This window comes from Thalassophryne amazonica, chromosome 20 (genome assembly GCF_902500255.1).
Source record: "Thalassophryne amazonica chromosome 20, fThaAma1.1, whole genome shotgun sequence".
Classification (NCBI taxonomy): domain Eukaryota; kingdom Metazoa; phylum Chordata; class Actinopteri; order Batrachoidiformes; family Batrachoididae; genus Thalassophryne; species Thalassophryne amazonica.
In genome coordinates this window covers 50,711,351-50,735,340 of record NC_047122.1, presented here as the reverse complement: position 1 = coordinate 50,735,340, position 23,990 = coordinate 50,711,351, and the positions used below count along the sequence as shown (strand labels likewise).

Sequence of the window (23,990 nt, the reverse complement as noted above, 5' to 3'; positions counted from 1 at the left end):
GCCAAATGGGAATTTAATCAGCACATTTTTTACTGAAAACACCATATTAGCTACCAGAAGCTAACAATGTAATTGTTATTGGGTGGGGCAACAAAGAACTTGCTAAACGCTTCTTGTTGTCACAAGGCAAAAATGTCACTAGAACTGTCCAGTTGCATTGGACCGCTTCAGTTCCAGAGCGAAACATGCACACTTACCTCACTAAATGTAAAAATTCTTAAGACAAATGTTACTGTGGAGGAGGGCTGCGTCTTACTGAATGAGCTTTTATAGGATGGTGGCTAGACTAAGGTAAGGCTAACCGTATAATAAGTTGTTTTTAAAACTTTAACATTTTGTGAGGTAAATGTGGGCATGTTTAGCTCTGCATTGAAATGGTCCATACATCTCCAACCTGGACATGTATGATGATTTTGCTTTTCAGTGGCAAGAAAGGATTTACTCTTGAGATCTTGGCAATCTTGAGCCAGTTAGTGTCTAACACAGACTTTGCATTCTGAATAAATAATATAATGATTAAATTCTGTTTTGTCCTGAGTGAAAAGGTGACCCTTAACACAAAAAAGGGGGAAAAAAAAGCCTAGCTTGGTGTTTCCTGAAATTCTCCTTCAAATGCTTCCTTTTTTGTGGTAGTTTCCTGGAGTAGTTTTAAACCTTTTCACTTTTTTTTTTTTTTAAAGTTAATCGATAAAGCACATTTAAAATGTTCTTGTTTATGATGAAAGCAGATGGACATTTTAAGGGACCAGGACACGTTACCAGTTTTCTCTGCATTACACAGTCATCAACAATTGGGATTAGTTAAAGAATCAGTTGACAGGATAACCAAGTGAGAGCTCCACTGTTGTAACTCCTTCACATGTGTGTACTGGCGGACTGAAAGCCGTGCACACACCAACACAACCTGCAGACTTTACCTTTTGAGACAACCAGTTAACCCTTCAAGTTGATGGATGGATTTAGCTGTTTATAAAGATTGAGTCTGTAATCAATAAAGATGTCTCTTTATTTTTTATTTATTCATTGCACTTGTACAGTTTATAGGACAGTACACAAATGCATAATGGTCGGGTCCATTAGAATTTTGACAGCAATGATTTTTGTTAGTTTGGTTCCACACACCACTTCAGTGGACCGGTTGAGCTCTGCTTGTAATGTAGACTTCTGGCTTAAATGCAATATTTCATTTACCATTTAGGAACTGCAGCCATTTTTATACAGTCCCTAAATTGTCAGAGGTCCCAAGTAATTGGACAAAATAACAATTCTAAAAATAAGTATCACTTTTCCAGCCAGGTTTCTGTGTTCAAGCCAGGGGATGGATAAATGAATATTTCCAAGGCACTGAATGTAGCTTGAGCTTGATCAATCTTTAAAAAAAAATATAGAAATCTGCTACTATATGTCTGGAGTAGACCGTTCTCAAAAAATGAGTGACTATGCAAGAAGCCACCAAAACACCCAGACCACTCTGAATGAATTGTAGGCTTTTGTGACTGATTGCAGAAACTTTGCAACTTTTGTCTGTTGTCTCACCTGTTCTATAGCTTCAGAGTGGAGAAGGATTTTCTTAAAGATATGAAATTTCAGGTAAAAATTTTCCAGAAGGCACATGGTAGACTCCAGCCTAGATTTGATGTTTTCTGGTAAGAAACTTATCTGTGCGACTCCACTACGAACCTGTGCCTGGTGATGCAGGTGTTTCACAATACACAGATGCTCCAATCCCAAATTCAGAGTTGCCATGTCTTGGTGGCTTCCCTCACTTTTCTTGCATGGTCATTCATTTTTTGAGAAGTGTCCACTCCAGACTGATTTATTACACAGTAGCACACTGTTTGTATGCAGTGATTTAAGAAATGTTCACGTATTCATCCTATGACTTGTCATAAATGTAATAATCTGCATAAACAATAATTGTAGTTTGTCCAAAAACTCATGGGCTCTGTTAAACCACTTAAGCAACCCAACTCCCTAAAAAACTATCAAAATATTTACGGTCCTGAGTGTCTTATCATTCTTAGTTGATTTAATTTCCTTTTGCTGGGTCCAGGTCATACGTGCGGCCGTACAGACAGGCAGTGACCAAGCCACCGGCTGTGGTCGACTGTTTCATTGTCACCGTGTTGTCAGATTCTCGCTCCAGGTGTTCGAGCGGCTCCAGGACATAACCGCTCGTTAGTAATGAGGGATAAACGTATTTGGTGGTAAACGTACCCTTCAGCAGGAAACCTATTTTTGTCTCAGCCTCCGATGTTCCCTCTACACAAGACACGATATCCGATCTCTTACAGCGGGCGAGCGCACAAGCCTGCACAGAGACAGATGATTTATTTGTCTTGCAAAGCTTTTTTTTTTTTCCTCTTCCTGTTACACTTTAATGTAAGAAGGTGTGTTAAGGATTTTATATATATATATATATATGTTATCACTGTTAAACATTTGGACCTTTGTCTTCTTTCTCATGAGAACGGTGTTGTGCTGTTTGCACTAACCCTGAGAATGTACGTGTTATTCAACCTTGTTTTAGCATGCTGGGGTCAATCTGAACTGGGAATGAAGAGCTGGATGTACTTATTATTATTATACAACTTGTTTTTGTAGCCGCTAACGACTGGGAGTGAAGCATGGCCAGACTTTAGTGTAGCCTTGGTGTACAGCCTGGCCGCACTCCGCGCGTGATTAATTTGACTTTCTGTCTCACTGGTGTTTCTTGACTCTGTTTGTCTTATAAAAGGTTTTAAGAATGTTTGGAGGAGAAAATACCCAACATTGACTGGGGGCTCGTCCGGGATCTCAACAACACCGGAGGTGTCCGGCGGGGGTCGCCAAGTCCAGACGTAAATCCTTGGCCAAGGTCCGATCGATTGATCGTGTCTGCAATTGTCGACCACCGTTGGCATCGTCTGGTTGACGAGATTTTCCCGAAGAAGACAGACAGGAGGTCGAGTCAGTGAGTAGAATTTCTTTGTAACAGTACTGAGTGAGTGGTGATCAGATCACATAAACAGTTAAATTCCGCAAGCGATGATACAGAATCGTCTGTTAATGAAACACAGTTAAACTCTGTAAGGAGGGTGCGGACTCCTCTGTTTATATACGCGTACCGGTAGGGGATAAAAGTGTGATCACATAAAACAGTTAAACTCCGTAAGCGATGGCGTGGAATCGTCTGTTAATGCAAAGCAGTTAAAATCCACGAGGAGGGCGGACTCCTCTACGGTTGCGAGGGACGCCCGTAGTTAAATTCCGGAAGGAGGGTACGGACTCCTCTGTTTTAATATGTAAAGGAAATCCCGGGTAGAAATACGTGCACTGTAAAAAAGCAGTTAAATTTGGCAGGGACGGCGGAGTCCCCTAATGCAGGACATTAGTTAAATTTCATGGGAGGGCGAGCTCCCCTGGCATAAGAATACGCGTACGATTATTAAAAGTGTTTCTATGTGTAAATAGTGTTTTGTGTAAGTGTAAATAACTGTGTGAAAGTGTAATACTTTGGACAACGTTAGTGACAACCGTGTGCGGATGCGGAGGCAAGTGATTCCGCTTCCTACGGGGAGGTGAAAGGAATCAACCACACGACGGCAAATTAATTGTCACGTCCAAAGAAAGTGAAAACTTCAGATTTAGAACACCCTAGGTGTGCCCCCGTCTGAAGTCCAAATTATAACAAGGGATAATAAAAATGGGGGGTAAGACGTCTAAAAATAAGGAAAATTTATCAACTGACGACTGGAAATTTATGGAAGCAAAAAAATCCAAAAGCAACAAAGAAATTGGAGACCTGGATAAATAAACATGACTTTGACGGACGACTAAACCTGACTAGTATTCAAAAACTGAAGGAAAGGTTAGAACAGGAACATAAAGGTGATGAGAAAAAGATGCAGAAAGTAGGGGCAGATTTAGTGGCATTTTGGGAGGAGGAAGCAGAGAACAGACAGAAGGGAGCAGAGAAGCGACGATTAGAGAAAGCAAGGAAAAAGAAAGCTGTAGGTAAGGCAGAAGAAGATGTGATAATTCAGCACAGAGAATCAGAACAGCCTCAACAACCACCGCCGGCTGGATCGTCGGTGACAACAACACCGTTATCTCCTCTACCAGAGGATGACGATGTGCCGCCACCACAGTATGATTTAGCAGTAAAACCTAAGGTAAAAAGTGAAAAACCAGAAAAACCACAAACACGCAGTCAAGCGAAAGTGCCCACAGCCCCTCCCATGGTGGAACACAGTGACCAGGGAGGTGCCTATCCTATGATAGAAGTACCAAATCCTCATGCAGGAACAGCAGGACATCGATCAACCATGCTCGTATATCGAACATGGAATGCTGATGATATCAAAGCAGCAGTCGACATGATACCATCGCCACATGTCGATATCGAGGGATTTATGCAGGATATAGAAAACATTAGAAATTCTTACCACCTTAGTGGACCTGAAGTCCAACAGGTGTGGATGAAAGCATGTGGCCCTAAATGGAGTCAGATACGCGGAGACTGGAATCCTGCAGATCAGGATGGCGTACCTTTGCCACATGATGATCCAGTCTTGAAAACAAGAGTGGAAGCTATGATTACACGTGCAAAAGGTGTGTTAGGACCAAAAATAAATTACACTGAAATTACCAGGACAACACAGAAAGAAGGAGAGCCATGGACAGAGTTTAGATGCAGATTTGAGAGTGTATTTAAGGTCCACAGTGGCATATTGCCAGGAACACCAGTGTATGAAAAACAAATTGAAAAACGTTTCACCTGTGAAGCTGACTGACCGATTTGATTCATGATGGCAACTCAACAGCTGTCATAACAGTAACAGGTGCCACTGAAGATGTTTTAAAATTGAGATTCACAGGTATGCCTTTGCATGTGTCACTTTGTAAGCCATATTTGACAGAATGGCAAGAATTGGGACTGACAGTCATAACAGCTTTGTCAGCCACTGATTGGAGCAGAGTTGGACCACGAACGGAGTTCAGTCCATCAACTAAATTGTATAAAGTGCCAGTTAATGTCTCATTAGTGCTGACAGCCGGAACACACATTGATGTGTCCACTTCACAATCCTGAGTGTTTCAGTTGAGTCCTGAAGAGGATGATCTTCTCTCTTCTGTACCATCAGGATTGTGGACAACAGGTTCTTCAGACGTAGGACTGATAAAAAATGCACAACCTGTAGTTATATGACCAAAAACAGAATACAGACCATGTGTAAGACAGTATCCATTGAAACCTGATGCAATTGAAGGAATCAGGCCAGTAATAGAGAATTTATTAACAGCAGGAGTAATAGTGCCATGCCCAGATTCACCATGTAACACACCCATATTTCCTGTGAAAAAGGCTCCGCCCTCAGTGGGGTGGAGAATGATTCAAGATCTGCAGGCAGTAAATGCTGCTGTGATTAAAAGAGCACCATGTGTCCCAGATCCACACACCTTGTTAAATTCGCTGAGACCAAATTCTAATAGTTTCTCAGTAATTGACATAAGTATGCATTTTTCTCTGTGCCAGTACACCCAGATAGTCAATTCTGGTTTGCTTTTACCTTTAAAGGACAACGATATACATTCACCAGATTACCGCAGGGTTACGCAGAAAGTCCAACTATTTATTCTCAAGTCATGTCAGCATGTTTAGCCAATTTCGTTCCACCGGCAGATAGCCAACTATTGGTGTATGTTGATGACATCTTGATTGCCTCTGACACACGAGAAAACTGCATAACTGACACAGTAGCATTATTATGTTTCTTATTTGATAATGGCCACAAAGTGAGTAAAAACAAAGTTCAGTTGTGTAGGGATAAAGTAAAATATTTAGGACATGAATTATCAGCCACAGGGCGCACGATCCTGTCTGACAGGAAGGAAGCAATTTTGCACGCTCCAAAACCACAGACCAAAAAGCAGATGATGTCATTTCTTGGACTGACTAATTACTGCAGGGCATGGATTCCCTGCTATGCAGAATTGACTAGTCCACTTTCTGATTTGATGTACAAGGATGATATTTCAATGTCAACCATGTTGGAATGGAACAAAGATGCTGAGGAAGCTTTGTAAAAGTAAAACAAACATTAGTGTCATCCACAGTTTTGGCACTACCAGATTATAGTAAACCATTCATTCAAACAGTTGATTGTAAGAATAAGTTCATGACTAGTGTTTTGGTTCAAGTGTATGGCTCAAAATTGAGGCCAGTTGCCTACTACTCATCTAAATTGGATGCAGTGGCAAGTGCTCTACCACCATGCGTACAAGCTGTTATTGCAGCCTCTATGGCTGTTCAAAGTAGCAGTAATGTTGTTCTATTCCATCAGTTGACACTGAAAGTTCCACATGCAGTTTCTGCACTTCTGTTGCAGACAAACATGAGCCTTTTGTCCCCAGCAAGACATCTTTCGTGCATGTCCTTGCTATTATCACAACCACACCTTACGGTAGAGCGCTGTACAACATTGAATCCGTCCACATTGATACCTTTACCTGAGGATGGTGAGCCGCACAATTGTCTCGATGAAGCTACAGTCTGTACGAAAGCACGCCCAGACCTCCAGGACACACCCATCCCAAACAGTACAATTGTGTATGTGGATGGTTCTTCCACTAAAAATGCTTATGGACAAACACAATCTGGATATGCTGTTGTCACAAATTCAGAAGTATTGGATTCTGCTTCATTGCCATCGTCATTTTCAGCACAAGCAGCTGAATTAGTTGCTTTAACTGCAGCTTGCTATCTGTTTAAAGGTACGGCTGTAACAATTTATACAGACAGCCAGTACGCTTTCAGCACAGTGCATGTGTTTGCAAAACTGTGGGAAGAGCGTGGAATGGTGACATCATCTGGAAAGCCAGTGACTCATGCCACTCTCCTAACTGCACTACTGAAGGCTGTGAGATTGCCTAACCAAATTGCTATATGCAAATGTGCGGCTCACACCAAAGGCTCTGACAGTATTTCAAAAGGAAATGATTTTGCTGACAGAGCAGCAAAAGAGGCAGCAGCGGCTTCTTCTATTTTTGTTGTACAGGACACCACTCCAGATTTGCATTTAGGTCATACACTGCTTGCTGACATGCAACAGCAGGCAACTGAAAGAGAAAAACAAATGTGGATAAATAAAGGAGCTACGTATGCAAATGATTTGTACGTATGACCACAAAAGAAACCCATATTGCCAAAAAATATGTTTAAATGGGCAGCTATTATGAGCCATGGCGTGACGCATGTCTCATCAGGGGGTATGATATCGCAATTGCAATCTATTTTTTGTCTTTATGGGTTCGATGCATATGCAAAACAGCATTGTAGAGCATGCATGATATGTGCAAAACACAACTCACAAGGCAATTTGAGACCCCAAAGAGGCAAATTTCCAACACCACAATATCCCTTTCAAGTGATTCATATGGATTATATACAGCTGAGTAAACACGAAGGGAAGGAATTTTGTTTAGTCATAATTGATGCCTTCTCAAAATGGGTAGAATTGTTCCCCACAAAACATGCAGATGCACTTACAGTGGCTAAAAGCATTGTGCAAAGACATCATTCCACGATTTGGAATACCAGAAACAGTCTATTCAGATAATGGAGTGCATTTTGTTAATACAATAGTGCAATACGTAGGAGAAGCGCTACAGGTCAATCTCAAAAATCATTGTGCTTATCATCCACACAGTGCAGGATTAGTGGAAAGGACAAAGGGCACAATAAAAATAAGATTAAGGAAATGTATAGAAGAGACAAAACGAACCTGGATTGAATGTTTGGACCTAGTAAAATTGTATATGAGAATAACACCAACACCATCAGGGTTAACACCATTTGAGATACTTTATGGACGACCATATCGTCTACCAATTTTGACATGGATACTAAAACAGCAGATGAGGAACAAACATTAGCAAATTTTATGAAAAAGACATTAACACAGAAAGAGATAACTTAAACACATTTACTGCCGAATAATTTTGATCTTCCACAGGACGGCCTTCCAGTAGTCTAGCCAGGAGACTGGGTGTTCATCAGAGTGATTAAGAGGAAGAACTGGTCCAGTCCTCGTTGGGAAGGTCCATACCAAGTGCTGTTAACAACACCAACTGCAGTAAAGATAGCGGAGAGATCAACGTGGATACATCACTGTAAGATACAGCGTGTGTTGGCTGCCTCCACAGTGTAAGGGGAAGTCTGGCTACAAAGGGAGTCTATTTAATTAGCAATAGATTGTCTCAATGCCAGTGAAGCAGGGAGATCCTTGCACTATTAGGTGAGGTGGTTAACAACACTGTATCCTAGCAATCATGACAACTACAGCAGACCCCGGAGCGGCGTGCTCAGCGCCGCCGCTGCCGGACTGTTGGTAGGGCAGCCGGTTGCGTTGTGATCTTAGTGTGTTTCGTGCTCCTCGGATTCCTGGCCTGGTGGTTGACCCAAGAATTGCAGCTCACTGTGGACCGAGCCAGAGAACAACGCAAGCAACGTCAGAAGAGGTTTATTCATAATGTGAATGAGACAGATGGACACCCTCATATATACCATACTAATTTGTGGTACAGAGATGTTCATTTATTGGCTATGGAATTACGTTACTAATTGTTATGTTTGTTCGCAAATACCTATATCCTCAACACACCCAGCTCTGACGGCTAAACCGTACCCTGCTAGGGTGACAGAATGTCTTATCATACGGATGCATAATCAAACTGTATTTCGGGGGCAGCAGTTCTCAGCAAATCTGATAAGATGTAACACCACTTGCCTCAGTGCAACCACTTATATGATAGGGATTTCAACAGAGGACGTACAAGCGTGCCCAAGTGCTGCTCCATTGACTAGACTGAAGGGAAACGCAAAAATATCATCACGTTAAATTGTCATCACAACGGCCATTCCCAATTTGCTTTTACGGGACGGAATAAAACTGTAGGTAAAATTAAGAAACGTCTGTGTACCCAAACGTATGTTTTATCAAATAATTTAAGCCTAACCAAAACATAATATGTGGATGGTACTTATCTTCTTCACATTGGACGGGGATGTAATTATACAGGCTCCTGTCCATGGGGAACGGATGAATCATGTGCTTATGTTAGTAAGTTTTTGCTACCACCTGTAAATGGTACTCCGGTGTATGATGACATCTATTGGCTTTGTGCTTCCAGACTGTACACGAGTCTCCCACCAAATTGGGGTGGTGTGTGTGCACCTACCCAGGTGACTGACCATACATATGTGGTAGACCTCCACAGAGAAGAATGGCAGCACCAGACGGAGGAGATTGATATACCCAGATGTGTTACCACATAATCACATGTGGGGCTCGGATGTACCAAAGGACCAAAAATTGTGGTCTGTAGGAGATAAAATAGCACATTCATTGTTCCCCTGGATAGGAGTGGGGAAAAAAAAAAAAAATCATTAATGATTGAAACACTGAATTATCGATTGGGTCTGTTCATGAATGTAACTGAAAAAATAGTAGCAGCTCAAAACACTGAAATAGATACTTTACGTACCATGATGAACCGCTTAGTGAAAATCTCAAGAAAGAAGTGCTAAGTTAGGTGATAACTACTACTATATGTTTAACAGGCGATAAACAGGTGGGAAATGTTAAGAATTTTATATATATATATATATATATATATATATATATATATGTTATCACTGTTAAACATTTGGACCTTTGTCTTCTTTCTCATGAGAACGGTGTTGTGCTGTTTGCACTAACCCTGAGAATGTACGTGTTATTCAACCTTGTTTTAGCATGCTGGGGTCAATCTGAACTGGGAATGAAGAGCTGGATGTACTTATTATTATTATACAACTTGTTTTTGTAGCCGCTAACGACTGGGAGTGAAGCATGACGGGGTCAGTCATGAACTGGGAGTAATAGACCTGAAGGTTGTTTTGACTGTTGTGATGTGATGCTTAGTGTGAAGACCAGGACACTCCAGGCAGATGCACAACAGCTGATAACTGCAACAGACGAACGAGATGTGCTGACCTCCGACGATAAGAGTAAAAGAAAGAAACTGTTTTTCCTTACAGCTGCGCTTATTGACGTATGTGTTTATGTTACGGGAAGAAACTTGTCTTGCGTCATCCTTCCCCCACCCTTAGGACAAGTTTTATGATGTAATGAGGGCATCTCTAATAAAAAGAGCGGGAGCACAGGCCAGACTTTAGTGTAGCCTTGGTGTACAGCCTGGCCGCACTCCGCGCGTGATTAATTTGACTTTCTGTCTCACTGGTGTTTCTTGACTCTGTTTGTCTTATAAAAGGTTTTAAGAATGTTTGGAGGAGAAAATACCCAACAAGGTGAAAGCAAACAGAATATTTTAAGTACTCGATGTGATGTACCTGTACGGTGAAGCCCTCTTTGTCTAATCCAGCAACAGCTCCAAATACGTAGAACTCCGTACTGTTTCCTTGTATGCGGTACTCCAGGTGGCAGCAAAACGTGCCATTGCACAGCTCCAGTTCGCCTTGTGTGCCGTTTAGTGGGACTACTGCAAAGATTGTGGGAGGAGGAGGAGAAGAAGACGGAGCGTCCACACCTGTAGGTGGAGTAGGTTCCTCTTCCCTCAACAGTTCATCCAACACGGGTACAGTGGCCACCAGCAGCTTGCCCTCCTCTGGGTCACCTTGCTGGGCGTGATGGTAGAGGGCGGAGAAGGGGGTGTAGATACCACTTCCTGTCATTTTGAATTGGTTGAAATGAATGTTGGCAGCTAGTAAAGTAACATTAGCACCCAGGCTGAACGCTCGCTGAAACTGAATGCTGTCCGTCACGGGGGGCGTGTTGAGCCAGGCTGTGGGGAAGATCAGCTGACGAATGCCCTGAGAGAACAAAAATTGTGAGTTGGAACCCTGCCCCCCACCCCTCCCGTTCTACTGATATCTCTAATCTGTTTCTTGTTCCTACCTTCTCCACCAGGGTAATGGTGGGCTCATAGAACAGGATGTCAAAAGAGGTGAGGATTCCAAACTTGCCGGCAAAGGGCGTGTCAAACGTTATGATTTCAGGTTCTGGAGGTGTGTCGAAGGACTGCTCGTGGAACAGGTTCTGTTTGTGGTAGCGCGCCACCAGCAGGCCATCTGAGCTGCAGGAAAACTGCCATTAACTCAGTTCACAGAATGGTCATACATTTGTCATAAAAGTTGCATTTGCTATATCTAAAACATCAAGTGATCCCGTGTATTCTAACTACTGATGAGTCTGTAATGTAATACATCTTGCAGTGATCGAGGTTATGTTCTCATCACTGTCACCAGGATATCTCTAAAAGACATGACTGGATTTCAGTAACATTCTGTGGTGAGGTAGACTGTGGCGTCAAAGAACAACAATCAAAAACCAGACTCTCCAGATCTGATGCCTTTGATCTCTGATCCTGATTACGGGATCAAAACCATCACGAGCTAAGGTCAATGATCAAAATGAAAAAGGAGTGGTCAGTAGAACTGTATCCATTAATCAACTACTTTGATAATCATGAGTCTAAATTCTCTGATTTCAGATGTTTAAGACCTTTCCTCCTCTCTTGACTGTAAACTGAATATTTTAGGATTGTGAATAAAAGACATTTTAGGATGTTTTCTTTGGCTTTGGGAAACACTGATCAATATTTTTTCAGAATTTTATGGCCCAAACAACTAATTGATTAATCTAGAAAATAATTCACAAAATAACCATAATAGTTTATGTTTTATTCTTTTACTTCTGTTTTTAAATATGTATTTGAAATGTTTTTATTCATTTTTAATTATTTATTTAAATTTTATGCTGAATTGTTTCGTGTAAGGCGCCTTGAGACGGCTTTTGCTGTGATTTGGTGCATTAGAAGCTAATTAAATTAAATCGATGAAAATAATCATTTCAGCCCTATAGCAATTAAAAAAAATAAACTTTTTTTGCATCTCAGGAAGATGCAAAGCTGTATGCAATATTTTCTTCAAAAATCATTTATTTTGCCCATGACTGCTTTTTTAAGTTTTGGTACTGACTGTATATCCTTTATATGTTGGGATTAAAAAAAAAAAAATTATTTGAGTATGATGAATGTCATTGGCAGAATTTATTGTTATGATTTACTGATTGATTTGAAAATAATCAACAGACCAACTGAATTATCAATAGATTAACCAACTACAAAAAATTGTTGGCTGCAGCCTTGGTGATCATGTTCAGGGATCTGGGATGAGGATGAAAGGATGCTGAAGATGTCAAAAAGAAAATGAAAATGCTAAGAGACGATACAAATGTTGTGTCTTGACAGTGGTATGCACTTACCGAGTGCCTGTTTCTTTGCAACATTTGGAGATGTTGCTCTTGGAGAGAGGCTAGTCAGACAGTTTTGACTTGGATACAACTAGTAATTTAGGACAGAGGTCAAGTAACCAGAATGAAAATCAACAATTTGCAGTACTGAGAGCCACAGGAATTGATAAAGGACTGAGAAAGGAAAAAAAAAAAAAATCAAAAGTCTGCATGTTTTGTTCTGAAATGCGCCTGAAAACCACATTGGTGTTGAACTGCCATCGTCCATCGGGGGGACAGGAGGTGATGGGTTCAGACTTCATGGGGCAGGGCTGCAGGTCAGGAAGGTTCGCCACAATGTAGAGGTTGTTTCGACGAGCCATACAACTCAGCTGCTGGAGAACCTGTGAGACATGTCCAGACACATGAGGCTGGTCTTCATAGCAGATTTTCATGACAAAATGCGTTTGATGAAACACCTGCTCGCTAATGTCAGTGGGCGTTTTTGTACCTCAGTGTTGTGTTTGTCCGGCTCTGTGCAGGGGTTCCAGCTCTCCTGCTGGGGGTCAGGAACCGTTTCTAAATAACCAGAGATGGACAAACGGCTGAAGAAGAAACCATGAAGTCCATATTCTGGAAACACCAAGATTTGGGCACCCTGGGGGAAAAAAAAAAAGTAAAAAGTTTAGTGGTGAGTGAAAAATGCTTTGATAATTAAAAGATCATGTCAGCGTTTCAAATGATAAGCTCTAACATCTGTCAAGTTTTAAAAGAAAAAGGGCGATCCAAGTCAGTGAAGGACAAATTCAAACTTTGGATGCACACTTTTAAAATTAAAAGTACTCGTTTCTGTCTGTCCATCAGCTTTTGGAACCTTTGGTCAACTATAGTTCATTTTAGTGTAGTTTTACTCATCGCTCACTCATCTTCAACTGCTTTTCCGGGTTCGGGTCACGGGGGCAACAGCTCCAGCAGGGGACCCCAGACTTCCCTTTCCTGGGCCACATTAACCACCTCTGACTGGTGGATCCTGAGGAGTTCCCAGGTCAGTGTGGAGATATAATCTGTCCACCTAGTCCTGGGTCTTCCCCGGGGTCTCCTCCCAGATGGACGAGCCTGGAACACCTCCCTTGGGAGGCGCCCAGGAGGCATCCTTACCAGATGCCCGAACCACCTCAGCTGGCTCCTTTCAACGTGAAAGAGCAGCGACTCTACTCCGAGCTCCCCACGGATGACCGAACTCACCCTATCAGGAGAAGCCACCCTCCTGAGGAAGCCCATTTCGGCCGCTTGTACCCGCGATCTAGTTCTTTCGGTCATGACCCAACACTCCTGACCATAGGTGAAGATTGACCAGTAGATCGAGAGCTTCGTCTTTTGGGTCAGCTCCCTGTTGTGTAATTTTAATATTAAAAAAACAAAACAAAAAAACAATCTGGTCTATTGGAGGATGTAGTTAGATACCTGAGCCGTCATGTTGGACAGAAACGCAAACATCAACTACTAGACTGATCTCAATAATGAAACTTGAGACTAGAGAGCAGATTTTATTTTCCTCGGAGTGATTCCTGTTTCCATGTGGTCTAATTTTTTATTACCTTCACCAACGAAGTTGAACGAGGTTGTGTTTTCACCGCTGTTTGTTTGTCTGTTTATAAACAGCCTGGAGCCCACAATTTTTCATATATTGTTATGAACTTTTTACTGAGGATTCATATCTTGATAGGCAAGAACTGATTAAAATTTCAAAGTCAAAATGAAAAGTCAGGAAAAATCTTGGGAAATTCCCACTTTTTAATGTTGAATTTTCAAAATCTCATTAACTGTCAAAAAAGATAAAATTTCTATAATATTCGAGAGCATTATGTAGGATGGTGTCCTTTATCGACTGACAAAGTTTGATCCAGCTCTGATCCAGATTACAGATTTTGTGGCCATCTAAAGTTAACATTGAAAACCCCATTTAATGTGTATTTTACATTATATCTTAATCAAATCAATCATTCTCGTATTTGAAAGTGAGCTGCAGAATGACACTATCACCTGACAAAGTTTGATCTGGATCTGATCCATATTGCGGATTTAGCAGATATTTTATATTAATGTTGAAAAGCCCTTTTGAGATATTTGTATTATATTTTAGCGCTCTACAAGCGCAGTATGCTATTTTTTTTTTCCTGAAAATGACTGGAAATTCCACTTTTGCATTTTGACCACAGTAAAATACCCCTCATAGGACAATCTGTGGGCAAAATTGTTCCAGTATAGAGATGAACAGCAGTAAGGTGATCTGGTGTCCAACTGTTCAGGTTGGACCAGAACAGGTTCACAGTATGATGTCACCCTTGAAGAGCTTCCAGCGTAACGCTTGGCCCGAATCAACATACAGATCTGTACAGCCTGGTGGAATAAGATTCCACATCCAATATCTGTGCGTTACCTGTTAATTATTTACATGTAAAATCTGAACAAATCCATACCTGCTTGGCTGCGATAGCAGCCTGCTGCTCGTAGATGTCCAGGTTTTTCTGCATGTGTTTGAGGGCATCGGCGCGGGACAGAGGGATTGTTGGGTTCGGGTTCACGATCAAGTGGTGTTCGTACACGGCGGCGATGTATGAGGAGCCCACAGTGGGCTCTTTTTCACCAAAGGCCAACGCCAATGAGAGACTGACCAATGCAATAATGGATAAAACCATTTTTTTTTTTTTGCTGTGAAATGCAAAATGAGCTCCTGTATTGTTGCTCTTCAGCTGATTCGAAATGCTGTCCTAATGCCCTTATAAAGGCACTCCGGGGGTCATAGGTCTAAGTTGAGGCAACACAGGCAGGTATGATGTAATTTTAAAGTTTACACATTAAAGTCAGAGTAGCAAACTAAAGGCAGGGATGTGATTCAGTAACAGAGAAATGTGAGGAAAACGCGAAGCCTTAAGCCGTGCGGGAAGCTAAAGGGTTCCTGATGCTCTGAAATGTGTTCTCCTGCATTTTAGAGCAATAAATTGAAAGTTCTCAGACTTTCATCAGAAGATTTGAGAAAATGTTGTGAAATACAGCTGTGTCAGTATTTATTAGCAATCACAAAGTTACACATTTACAGTCCAGTAAATAATATAAATCTGTCCCCACCAGGAGACCTAGTATGTGCACAGCAGCAAAAGTATTCAAGTTGTACTTCTCTCTGAACGTCAAATTCACAGGGAGCATTCTTGGAACACAGACCTTGGACAAGTTCAAAGATGGTTAACCTTGACATATTTTAAGAGATTAAAACGTCACATCGTTTCATTCTGGGATTTTTTTTTTGAGGGGCAACAGTGACAGCCAATCAGAGTAGAGTGGCACTGTGACATCTGTGGCTGGTCTGCAAACTCTGTTTCATTTGTGTATAAATATAACCACTTTGTCATATATTATGTAAAAGCTAGGGAGAAATAAACACTTCTAAAAGTGAAAATGCTGTTTTTGGAACCTGATAACACCTCTGAAGTGATTTACAAGACATTTTGTGGATGTTAGCGTGGTAACATCACAGGCTGGTCGAGCTAGCTGCAACTGTTTTGTCATATTATGTAAAAGCTAGCGAGAAATAAACACTTTTGTAACCTTGATAACACCTCTGGAATCATTTACAAGACATTTCACGGACATCAGCGTGCATGCCAACTTCCGCGCGCGTCAAAAGCTCATGTATGCGCGCACTCACTCCTGCAGATGCCGTTGAAACATACTATTGTTTTATTGAACATGTAAAAATTGTATGTAAGACAATTGGATCTTAATAATGTCAATAAAAAATATAATTTATATATGCACACACGAGATATGTGTTCAATTCTGGTTTTCTTTATTTGTTTTCTTGACTTATTGTGGTATTAAAGTAGTCATTTTATTTCACATTGTATTCTTAGTTTTCACTCTTATTCTTACTTTCCTTTGTCCCCTCTTGGAATGTGCATGTACTAGAACTGGATTTAACCAGTGTTTTTTAAAACCATTTAGGACACAGACTCAGGTTACATTATAAATCATAATGTTCTGTTACTGCACGGGTCTTGGGCAGTGGGTGGGACCTCCTTCAAATGCACATGGTGCCCAATAAGGGTAGGATTTTGTGAAATAAGGTCTGCCTTTGTCACGCCTATGAAGTGCTTTATAAAAACTTTGTGTCCATTGTTTGGGATTCTGTAAGGGCGGATCTCATCTGTGAGAGAAGTTCTACAGAATCTGGGCCTGATATTTTCACAGATTTTGAATAAATTTAAAAGTGCGGACTAGTTCGAGTTTGTACTTTGTGAGTGGCTGTGTTACAGAAAGAACCGGGTGAAAATAACACACACACTTTGCACTCGGATACCAATCTGCAAATTATAACAGTGCTCATACAATCAAGGGTATTTTGCGTTATGTTTTTAAGAGTCCAGCCACTGATGAGTAGAAAGTGTCAGCAAATGGTTGGTCAAACAAGCAGCTGTTCAACCAGTTTGAGTCTGCATTGATTTTATAGCTAGCACACTCTCTCGTGCGCGTATATGTGAAAGAGAAAAGATTAATCACGTCTAGCCTGTTGTATGCTGTTTAAAGACCATCTATCTGTACATGATTATTTACCGAGTGGAAATTCTGCTTTGCTTTTCAACCCTCCCCACCTACACCCCTAATATTTTTTACCAAGCTTACCTGCACCCACCTGACCAGGGGGTCAACACAACCTACCCATCGCTATTGGCCGGACAAATGAAAGAATCAGGAAACATAAATGTCAGGTTTCATTTAATGTGTCAAAGATGCCTCAGCTGTCTGGCAATCTTACAAATAAATGGATTAGTGCTGTAGTCATCACTTTTTCCACATTTTCCAACTGTCCCTGTGCCGCACACTGCTAATTAATCAGGTGCATTCAGCCAGTCAACAGCTAGGAAAACAGATGACCACTTGGCTGTGGTTGCGTCAGTAAGGGATTGGTGCCGCTGGTTTGTGACTAGGATTTGACAGTGCCTGATGAAGATCTCCTTTACGTTCTGACAAGTTACACAATTTCAATTCACACATCTCACAGACACATTTATTCCAGAACTCAGGAGTGACCACGGTCCAGGCGATACATGCGCCCGTACAGATAGGCAGTAACCAGACCTCCAGCCATGTTTGAGTGTTTCATGGCCACCCTGCCGTCTACAGTCTTCTCCAGATGTTGCGGCTGCTCCAGAACAAGACGGTTAGTCAGCACCGATGGGTATACAAATCTAGTGCTAAACCTTCCCTCCAACAGAAAGTCCATCTTTGACTCTGCCTCCTCTACTTCTTGACCACAGGAAGCAGGCTCCAATCCTGCACAGCAGACCAGTGCACACACCTGAAGAAAACCCAAATGGTTGAAGATTTCAGTGTTTTTGATTCAATGGCTTGTACGGCAATTCAGAATATACAAAGCACTGATACCTGCAGGCTGTAGCGCCCGTTGACAGTGTGAGTTCCGGCAAATGCTCCCAGTGCATAGAGCTCTGCACTGCTGCCTCCTAACTGCTGGTACTTCAGGTGACAGCAGAACAACCCATCACACACACTGAGGTTGCCCTCTGTGCCGCTTAGGAGGACAAACTTAAATGGGTCGTACATCATGGATGAGGTGAAGGTGGTGGAGGATGGATGATGAAGTGCAGAACCAGTGAAAAGTGGAGGAGAATCTAGACAATTCTCTTGGAGGCAGAATCCAGAATCAACAAATAAGATGTACCCATCGATGACTGTCCCATCTGTACTTTCTTGTTGTTCTGCCACCTCTTGTGACACAACACTCTGCCCCATGCCAAGTGGCTCTAAGACAGGCACAGTGTCCACCAGCAGCATACCCTCCTCAGGGTCCCCTTTATGGGCATGATGGTAGAGGGCAGAAAAAGGGGTGTAGATACCGCTTCCTGTCATGATGAGCAGGTCGTGACGAACGTTTGCTGCTAGTAGGGTGATATTGGCACCTAGGCTGAATGCCCGCTGGATTTGGATTGTGTCTAGCAAGGGGAGTTGGTTCATCCAAGCCGTGGGAAAGATCAGCTGGCGGACACCCTGATCAACAAAGAAGTAGCTGTTAAGAACAGATGGTGACAAACTGGTCATGAGAGGTATGTTTGCATTTACATTTTCATACCATCTCCACCAGAGTAACTGCGGGCTCCTGGAACAAAATGTCGAAACAAGTGAGAAGGCCAAACGTCCCGGCGAAGGGTGTGTCAAACGTTACGATTTCAAGCTGTGGAGGTGCATCAAAGGCTGCCTCAAAGTAGAGGTTCTGTTTGTGGTAACGTGCAACCAGCAGGCCATCTGAACTGTATGAATGCAAATACTGTCCTTGAAAAGAACACGCTAACACAGAATGCAATAAACATATCTGCAAAAAGGTTATTAGCTATAAGATGCATATATTTATGAAAATAGCTGGTTACCAAACCAGTCAAAATATACTATAACAGATTTGGGGCAGCCCAAGGTTCTTGAAATTGAGCAATATCTCCATCTGGTGGACAATTAATGCAGGTACAATAGAATTTCACCAAGATCTCCAGTATTTTTAAATTGTATATTTATAGCTTTTAAATATTTTTCAATTAACTTTATATTTAGTTTTTCATTTATCATCAATTTCAAGCTTTATATTCTTTTTTGTTAGCTTTAGTTCACAATGTGGGTACAGTTTTTATTGCACCTGAAAACCACATTGGTGTTGAACTGCCATCGTCCATCAGGAGGGCAGGAGGAAGCAGGTTCAGACTTCATGGGGCAGGGCTGCAGGTCGCCCATGTTTGCCACCAAGTAGAGGTTGTTACGACGTGCCATACAGCTCAACTGCTGGAGAACCTAAGCGACATGTCCAAACCAGTACAAACGGTTAGATTTTCTATTCTGAACGTGAGACTGCTGCTGCTGCTTATGAAGTACTACACAACTATCTGGTATGAAAGATCTCTTCATCACTTGTGTTTCTGTACCTCAGTGTTCTTGTATCGGTCCGGCTCTCTGCAGGGGTTCCAGCTCTCCTGCTGTGGATCAGGAATGGTTTCTAAGTAGTTAACGATGGAAGAACGGCTGAAATTGAAACCATGAAGACCATCTTCTGGAAACACCAAGATGTCAGCACCCTGACAAAGAGGGGGAAAAACCCAATTCCACCATTCTCAACTCAGCCAACAGATGGAGGTCCAGTATATGGTCAGAAATCAACATTACTTCCACTCATCTAGTTAATATCAAAACACTGTGGAAATCCACAGAGAGGAATGTTTGAACACTATGTACCATCACACTATGAACTTTTCTTGTAAACAGAAGATAAAAGCTTTTGCACAATATGACCTCTGGTTTAAAGTACAACTTTTTGTGACCCAAGACCCACACCCCCTCTAAATTTAATAGCAATAGTTTTGTGTCTTTTTTAAGGGCATGTCTCACTCCAGTCACACTATCTTTTTTTTTTTTTTTTTTTAAGATATTTCTTCCAAGTCTTTAACTTGTGTGGACCCGGATATAGCTGATACAAAGTAAAATAATCCAGACTGTGTCTGAAAAATGCACGACACAGAGTCATAACCATTTTGATTCTGAATCATTCCATAATGTTTGGAACTGACATTTAGCTGCGTGAAGGTCACTCATCTACATTCAATTACAGTTTCATGCTTGGACTTATGCTGGTGAGTCAATGCTTTTTGCATTCAGAGGAAAAAAAAATATACACAAAAACCACATCAGACGTGAAAAATATTGAATAAAAACCAACAAAGTCACTTTCTCTCCAAGTCTTTGTGTTCACACTTATAAACACACAGATAAAAATTCTTCTTTCTCCGCAACTCCTGCTCCTATTGGTGCATGAGAGAGACACGTCATCTCCGGCCAGGTGTCCATGTCACAGCTGTCCCATTAAAAAAAACATGGTCTGTTCCACGCTTTTGGGAGAAGCAACATGCTTTGTCAGAATTCTGCTGGCTACATGAACTAAAGGGATCAAAGTGTTTCTTCAAGCCCATTTCTCACGCTGTGCCAGCTGCACTTTCTCCACTCTTTCCAGTCTTGTAGAAATGTCTACAAGACTTTTTGGCAGTATTTCCTCATCAGTCCACAGAGGCTCCAAATGCCCATCTTTCATCTCCCAGCCGTTTGCTTCAGAAGGGGTTGGTAATTCAGGCAATGAAATGTGTGACTTTTTCCAAATGCCAACTTGGTAGTTTACCCTCTTTACATGCTGCCACAGGCTACTTTGGCAGGGAGGAAGTGAGCCTCTGTGGACTGATGAGGAAATACTGCCAAAAAGTCCTGTAGACATTTATATTGATGAAAACACTAGTGACTCTGATGAAGATATTGACCAGGCATATGATGACTTTATGATTAATGTAGTTTTTCCCAAGTCATGCTTTTATTCATATGTGTAACTACTATATAATAATAATTATGTTCTATTTTTATAGTTACCATAGCATTTTGTTCAGTAACCTTTTATGCAGCTGTATTCACTTTAATTGTGGACAGCATAGTTTTTAGAGTAAGAGATCCAAACACAATGCTCTATTGTCAGGATGTGAAACATCTGATATTGCTTACACAGAACCTCTGTCTATTAAAAGCTATTGTCAATATAATAAATAATCTGTATTTACATGGCAGCCATATTTAATTTGTTGATAAATGCTTTTCATTTGAATGGTTTTGTCATTTATAAAGTGACCAGAACAGCAGTAATAAAAGGTTTATACCAGAATTCACCTAAATAGGCTTATTTGTGATATGTTAATAGTTTACTGTAAAAATCAGAATGAGTGTGTGGTTTGCATATTGGCTGTAAATGTGTCAAAATACATCACAGGAAAGTCATTGATGGCTTAAATTGTTCCCAAGACATTGTACTCAAGACCTAAAGTCAATAAAATCCCAAATTGTAGGTACAAGTAGCTGCCAAGAAACTTTTGGGTTATATTTTTGTCAAAACTGCAACTATAAGTTAACAAATAGTATTTTGTAAAACAGCTACCGTGTCTTAAGTAGATGAGATTTTTAAATTTAGTTTGTTGTTTTGTACATCCAAAAGGTGTCCACATAGAGGCAAATCAACATTTTTTTTCCCTGCTGTTAACAATAAAGGTATGAGGAAGCTACAATGTTAGGTTTTAAAAAACACACATTTTTGCATTTTTTGGGTAATCTATTGAGGGTTACTCTAGAATTTCTGTCAGAAGGGTGGTTGCATCCCAAAATATTCACTGTTAACATCTTTAGTCTTCTTTTATATACCCTAGAGTCTAGGGTGGGCAACGAGGGCCGAGACAGTGCAGGTTTTCCTTGCAACCAGTCACCTCAGCAGGTGGGTGCTGATGAGCTTCTCCTCTGAACATAAACACCTGATAGTCAATGAAATCACCTGCTGAGGTGATTGGTAGAAAGGAAAACCTGCAGTGTTTCGGCCCTTCATGGCACATGATTGCCCACCCCTGCTAGACCATCAAAAAACACCAATGGCGATGAGTCCTGGGGCGGGTGCACGGTAACGCACCCTAGCCCACGGACTAGTTGAGTAAAAGTAGTTTTACAGTTGTGCAGGTGTCAAATTTTAAATTTCGCATATTAATTCGACAAACTTTCTCCAAAAAGTCCACTTTTTTTTTTTTTCCTTTTTGTAAATCTTAACGCAAGATATAGTAAAAACAGTCACTGTGGTACCTGGCGCGCGGCCCGGCGGGCCTGATCTTCGTACACGTCCAGGTTTTGTCGCACGTGCTGAAGAGCTGCGGCGCGTGTCCGCGTGACCAAAGGCTGCGGGTTCAGGAGCACGTGGTGCTCGTACACGGCGGCCACGTACGTGGCGCCCACGACGGGCTTCGTTTCATTCCACAGTAACGCGAACAACAAGGTGACTTGAACGAACCGACTCATTTCTGTCCGCGCGGACTGACGCTGTGGCTGCTAATTAGCAGAACGGCCGAAGAGTGTCGCCACGGCAAATATTTAACCGCAGCCAGTGAAAGGAATCGAGGTGTGGAGGGGGCCGTAACTCCATCAATCAATCAGTAAAATACAAACGCTAACTGCTCTGTGGTAAAATCACGAATGATTTTCTTGTCCGACGATCCGTTTTAGACTTTTATTTTGAAAATATCTGTAATGTGGCCACGTCCGCGTATTATAAGTGATTTGGGGAGTGTTTTTTTTTTTTTTTTCTTAACGTTTAATGAAATCCGTTTCTCCTTACATTTTCTTCATTCTATTACTTTCTTGTTCCTGCTATTATAGTTTGAGCCCTCGAACCCCCTTTCTGATACAGTTAACAGTTAATCAGTTAAAAAAAAATACTAGTGGGTGGTGCAAATGTTTCGAATTTTATGAGTTTTATGGTTTTATTCGCACAATCTAAAAAAAACTTTCAAGTTCAGTTCAGTTTTTCAGAAAAGTTTAAAAAGTCAAATGCAAAAATTAGAGGGTGAACGACCATTAAAATTTAATTGCGCTTTAACATTGAATGGGCAAAACATTTGTGTAAAACCGAAAAGGGGTCAGTTTTACAAGCCTTACGGTTTTGTAACTGATTTACAAAATCCAATGCGGTCTATTTTTATGTGTATATTTACTGCCCCCTATCGGTTGTATGAAAATGCATTCAACATCTCCACCTCTTGACACCTTTCAACGCATTTTGTCTTCTGCAAGGGACAAGAGCTTCCCGGTTTTTTCTCAAAGGTTATTCAGTTAGCATTAGATCCTCTTGTCCACTGCAAAGGGCATTCCATTAAAGAAATAAATAAAAATAATATTTCTGACAGTTTATGTTGTCATCCAAGACGATGCGCAGAAAGAATGACAGGCTCATTCAAGGTGGAGGTGGGATTAGACGAAGGATCAGATCCTTCGTCTAATCCTTTCTTCTACGCAGCGGTAATGGACAGGTTGATGGATGAGAACAGACAGGAGTTTCCATGAACTATGATGTTTGTAGTTGACGTGATCTGTAGTGAGAGTAGAGAGCAAGTTGAGTCTAACCTGGAGAGATGGAGATATACTCTGGAGAGCAGGGGAATGAAAGTCAGTAGGAGCAAGACTGACTACATGTGTGTGAATGAGAGGGAGCCCAGTGGAGTAGTGCAGTTACAAGGAGTAGAAGTGGTGAAAGTAGATGAGTTTAAATACTTGTGGTCAATTGTTCAAAGTAATGGGGAGTGTGGTAGAGAGGTGAAGAACAGAGTCCAGGCAGGGTGGAGAAAGGTGGCAGGAGTGATTTGTGTCAGATCTGCAAGAGTGAAGGGGAAAGTTTACAAGACAGTAGTGAGACCAGCTATGTTGTACGACTTAGAGACGGTGGCACTAACAAAAAGGCTGGAGGTGGCAGAGCTGAAGATGTGATTCAATTTGGGAGTGATGAGGATGGACGGGATTAGGAATGAACATATCAGGGGGACAGCTCAGGTGGGACATTTTGGAGACAAAATCAGGTGAGATTGAGACTGTTTGGACATGTGCAGAGGAGGGACCCAGGGTATATAGGGAGAAGGATGCTGAGGATGGAGCCACCAGGCAGGAGGAGAAGAGGGAGGCCAAAGAGGAGATTCATGGATGTCCTGAGGGAGGACATGCAGGTGGAGGATGACACAGAGGACAGGATAAGATGAAAATAACTGACCCCTAATGGGAGCAGCTGGAAGAATAATAATACGAGAATAATATCGTTCCTCAATG

General features: G+C 41.5%; 2 protein-coding genes across 2 annotated transcripts; both read right to left on the bottom strand.

The window, feature by feature from the left end:
* Positions 1 to 1,998: 1,998 nt before the first annotated feature.
* On the bottom strand, positions 1,999 to 15,433 carry LOC117501746 (biotinidase-like). The gene is made up of 6 exons (XM_034160702.1): positions 14,756 to 15,433; positions 12,787 to 12,933; positions 12,528 to 12,679; positions 10,941 to 11,118; positions 10,376 to 10,855; positions 1,999 to 2,311 (listed from the first exon to the last, which is right to left on the bottom strand). Exons 1-6 carry the CDS (start codon positions 14,972 to 14,974, stop codon positions 2,030 to 2,032), a joined length of 1,458 nt encoding a protein of 485 aa, XP_034016593.1. The 5' UTR covers positions 14,975 to 15,433; the 3' UTR covers positions 1,999 to 2,029.
* A 1,456-nt stretch (positions 15,434 to 16,889) lies between these two features.
* On the bottom strand, positions 16,890 to 22,332 carry btd (biotinidase). The gene is made up of 6 exons (XM_034160701.1): positions 21,984 to 22,332; positions 19,259 to 19,408; positions 18,976 to 19,127; positions 18,421 to 18,598; positions 17,718 to 18,338; positions 16,890 to 17,631 (listed from the first exon to the last, which is right to left on the bottom strand). The coding sequence occupies exons 1-6, from the start codon at positions 22,194 to 22,196 to the stop codon at positions 17,353 to 17,355; spliced, it is 1,593 nt and encodes a 530-aa protein (XP_034016592.1). The 5' UTR covers positions 22,197 to 22,332; the 3' UTR covers positions 16,890 to 17,352.
* Positions 22,333 to 23,990: the final 1,658 nt, after the last annotated feature.

Coding starts and splice junctions, on each gene's coding strand:
- btd (XM_034160701.1), bottom strand. CDS start 22,196: ATGAGTCGGTTCGTTCAAGTCACCTTGTTGTTCGCGTTACTGTGGAAT. Junction 19,128..19,258: donor ACCGATACAAGAACACTGAG/GTACAGAAACAC, acceptor CATGTCGCTTAG/GTTCTCCAGCAGTTGAGCTG. Junction 18,339..18,420: donor CAGTTACTCTGGTGGAGATG/GTATGAAAATGT, acceptor TTTGTTGATCAG/GGTGTCCGCCAGCTGATCTT.
- LOC117501746 (XM_034160702.1), bottom strand. CDS start 14,974: ATGGTTTTATCCATTATTGCATTGGTCAGTCTCTCATTGGCGTTGGCC. Junction 12,680..12,786: donor CGGACAAACACAACACTGAG/GTACAAAAACGC, acceptor CATGTCTCACAG/GTTCTCCAGCAGCTGAGTTG. Junction 2,312..10,375: donor AAGAGGGCTTCACCGTACAG/GTACATCACATC, acceptor GTCTCTGTGCAG/GCTTGTGCGCTCGCCCGCTG.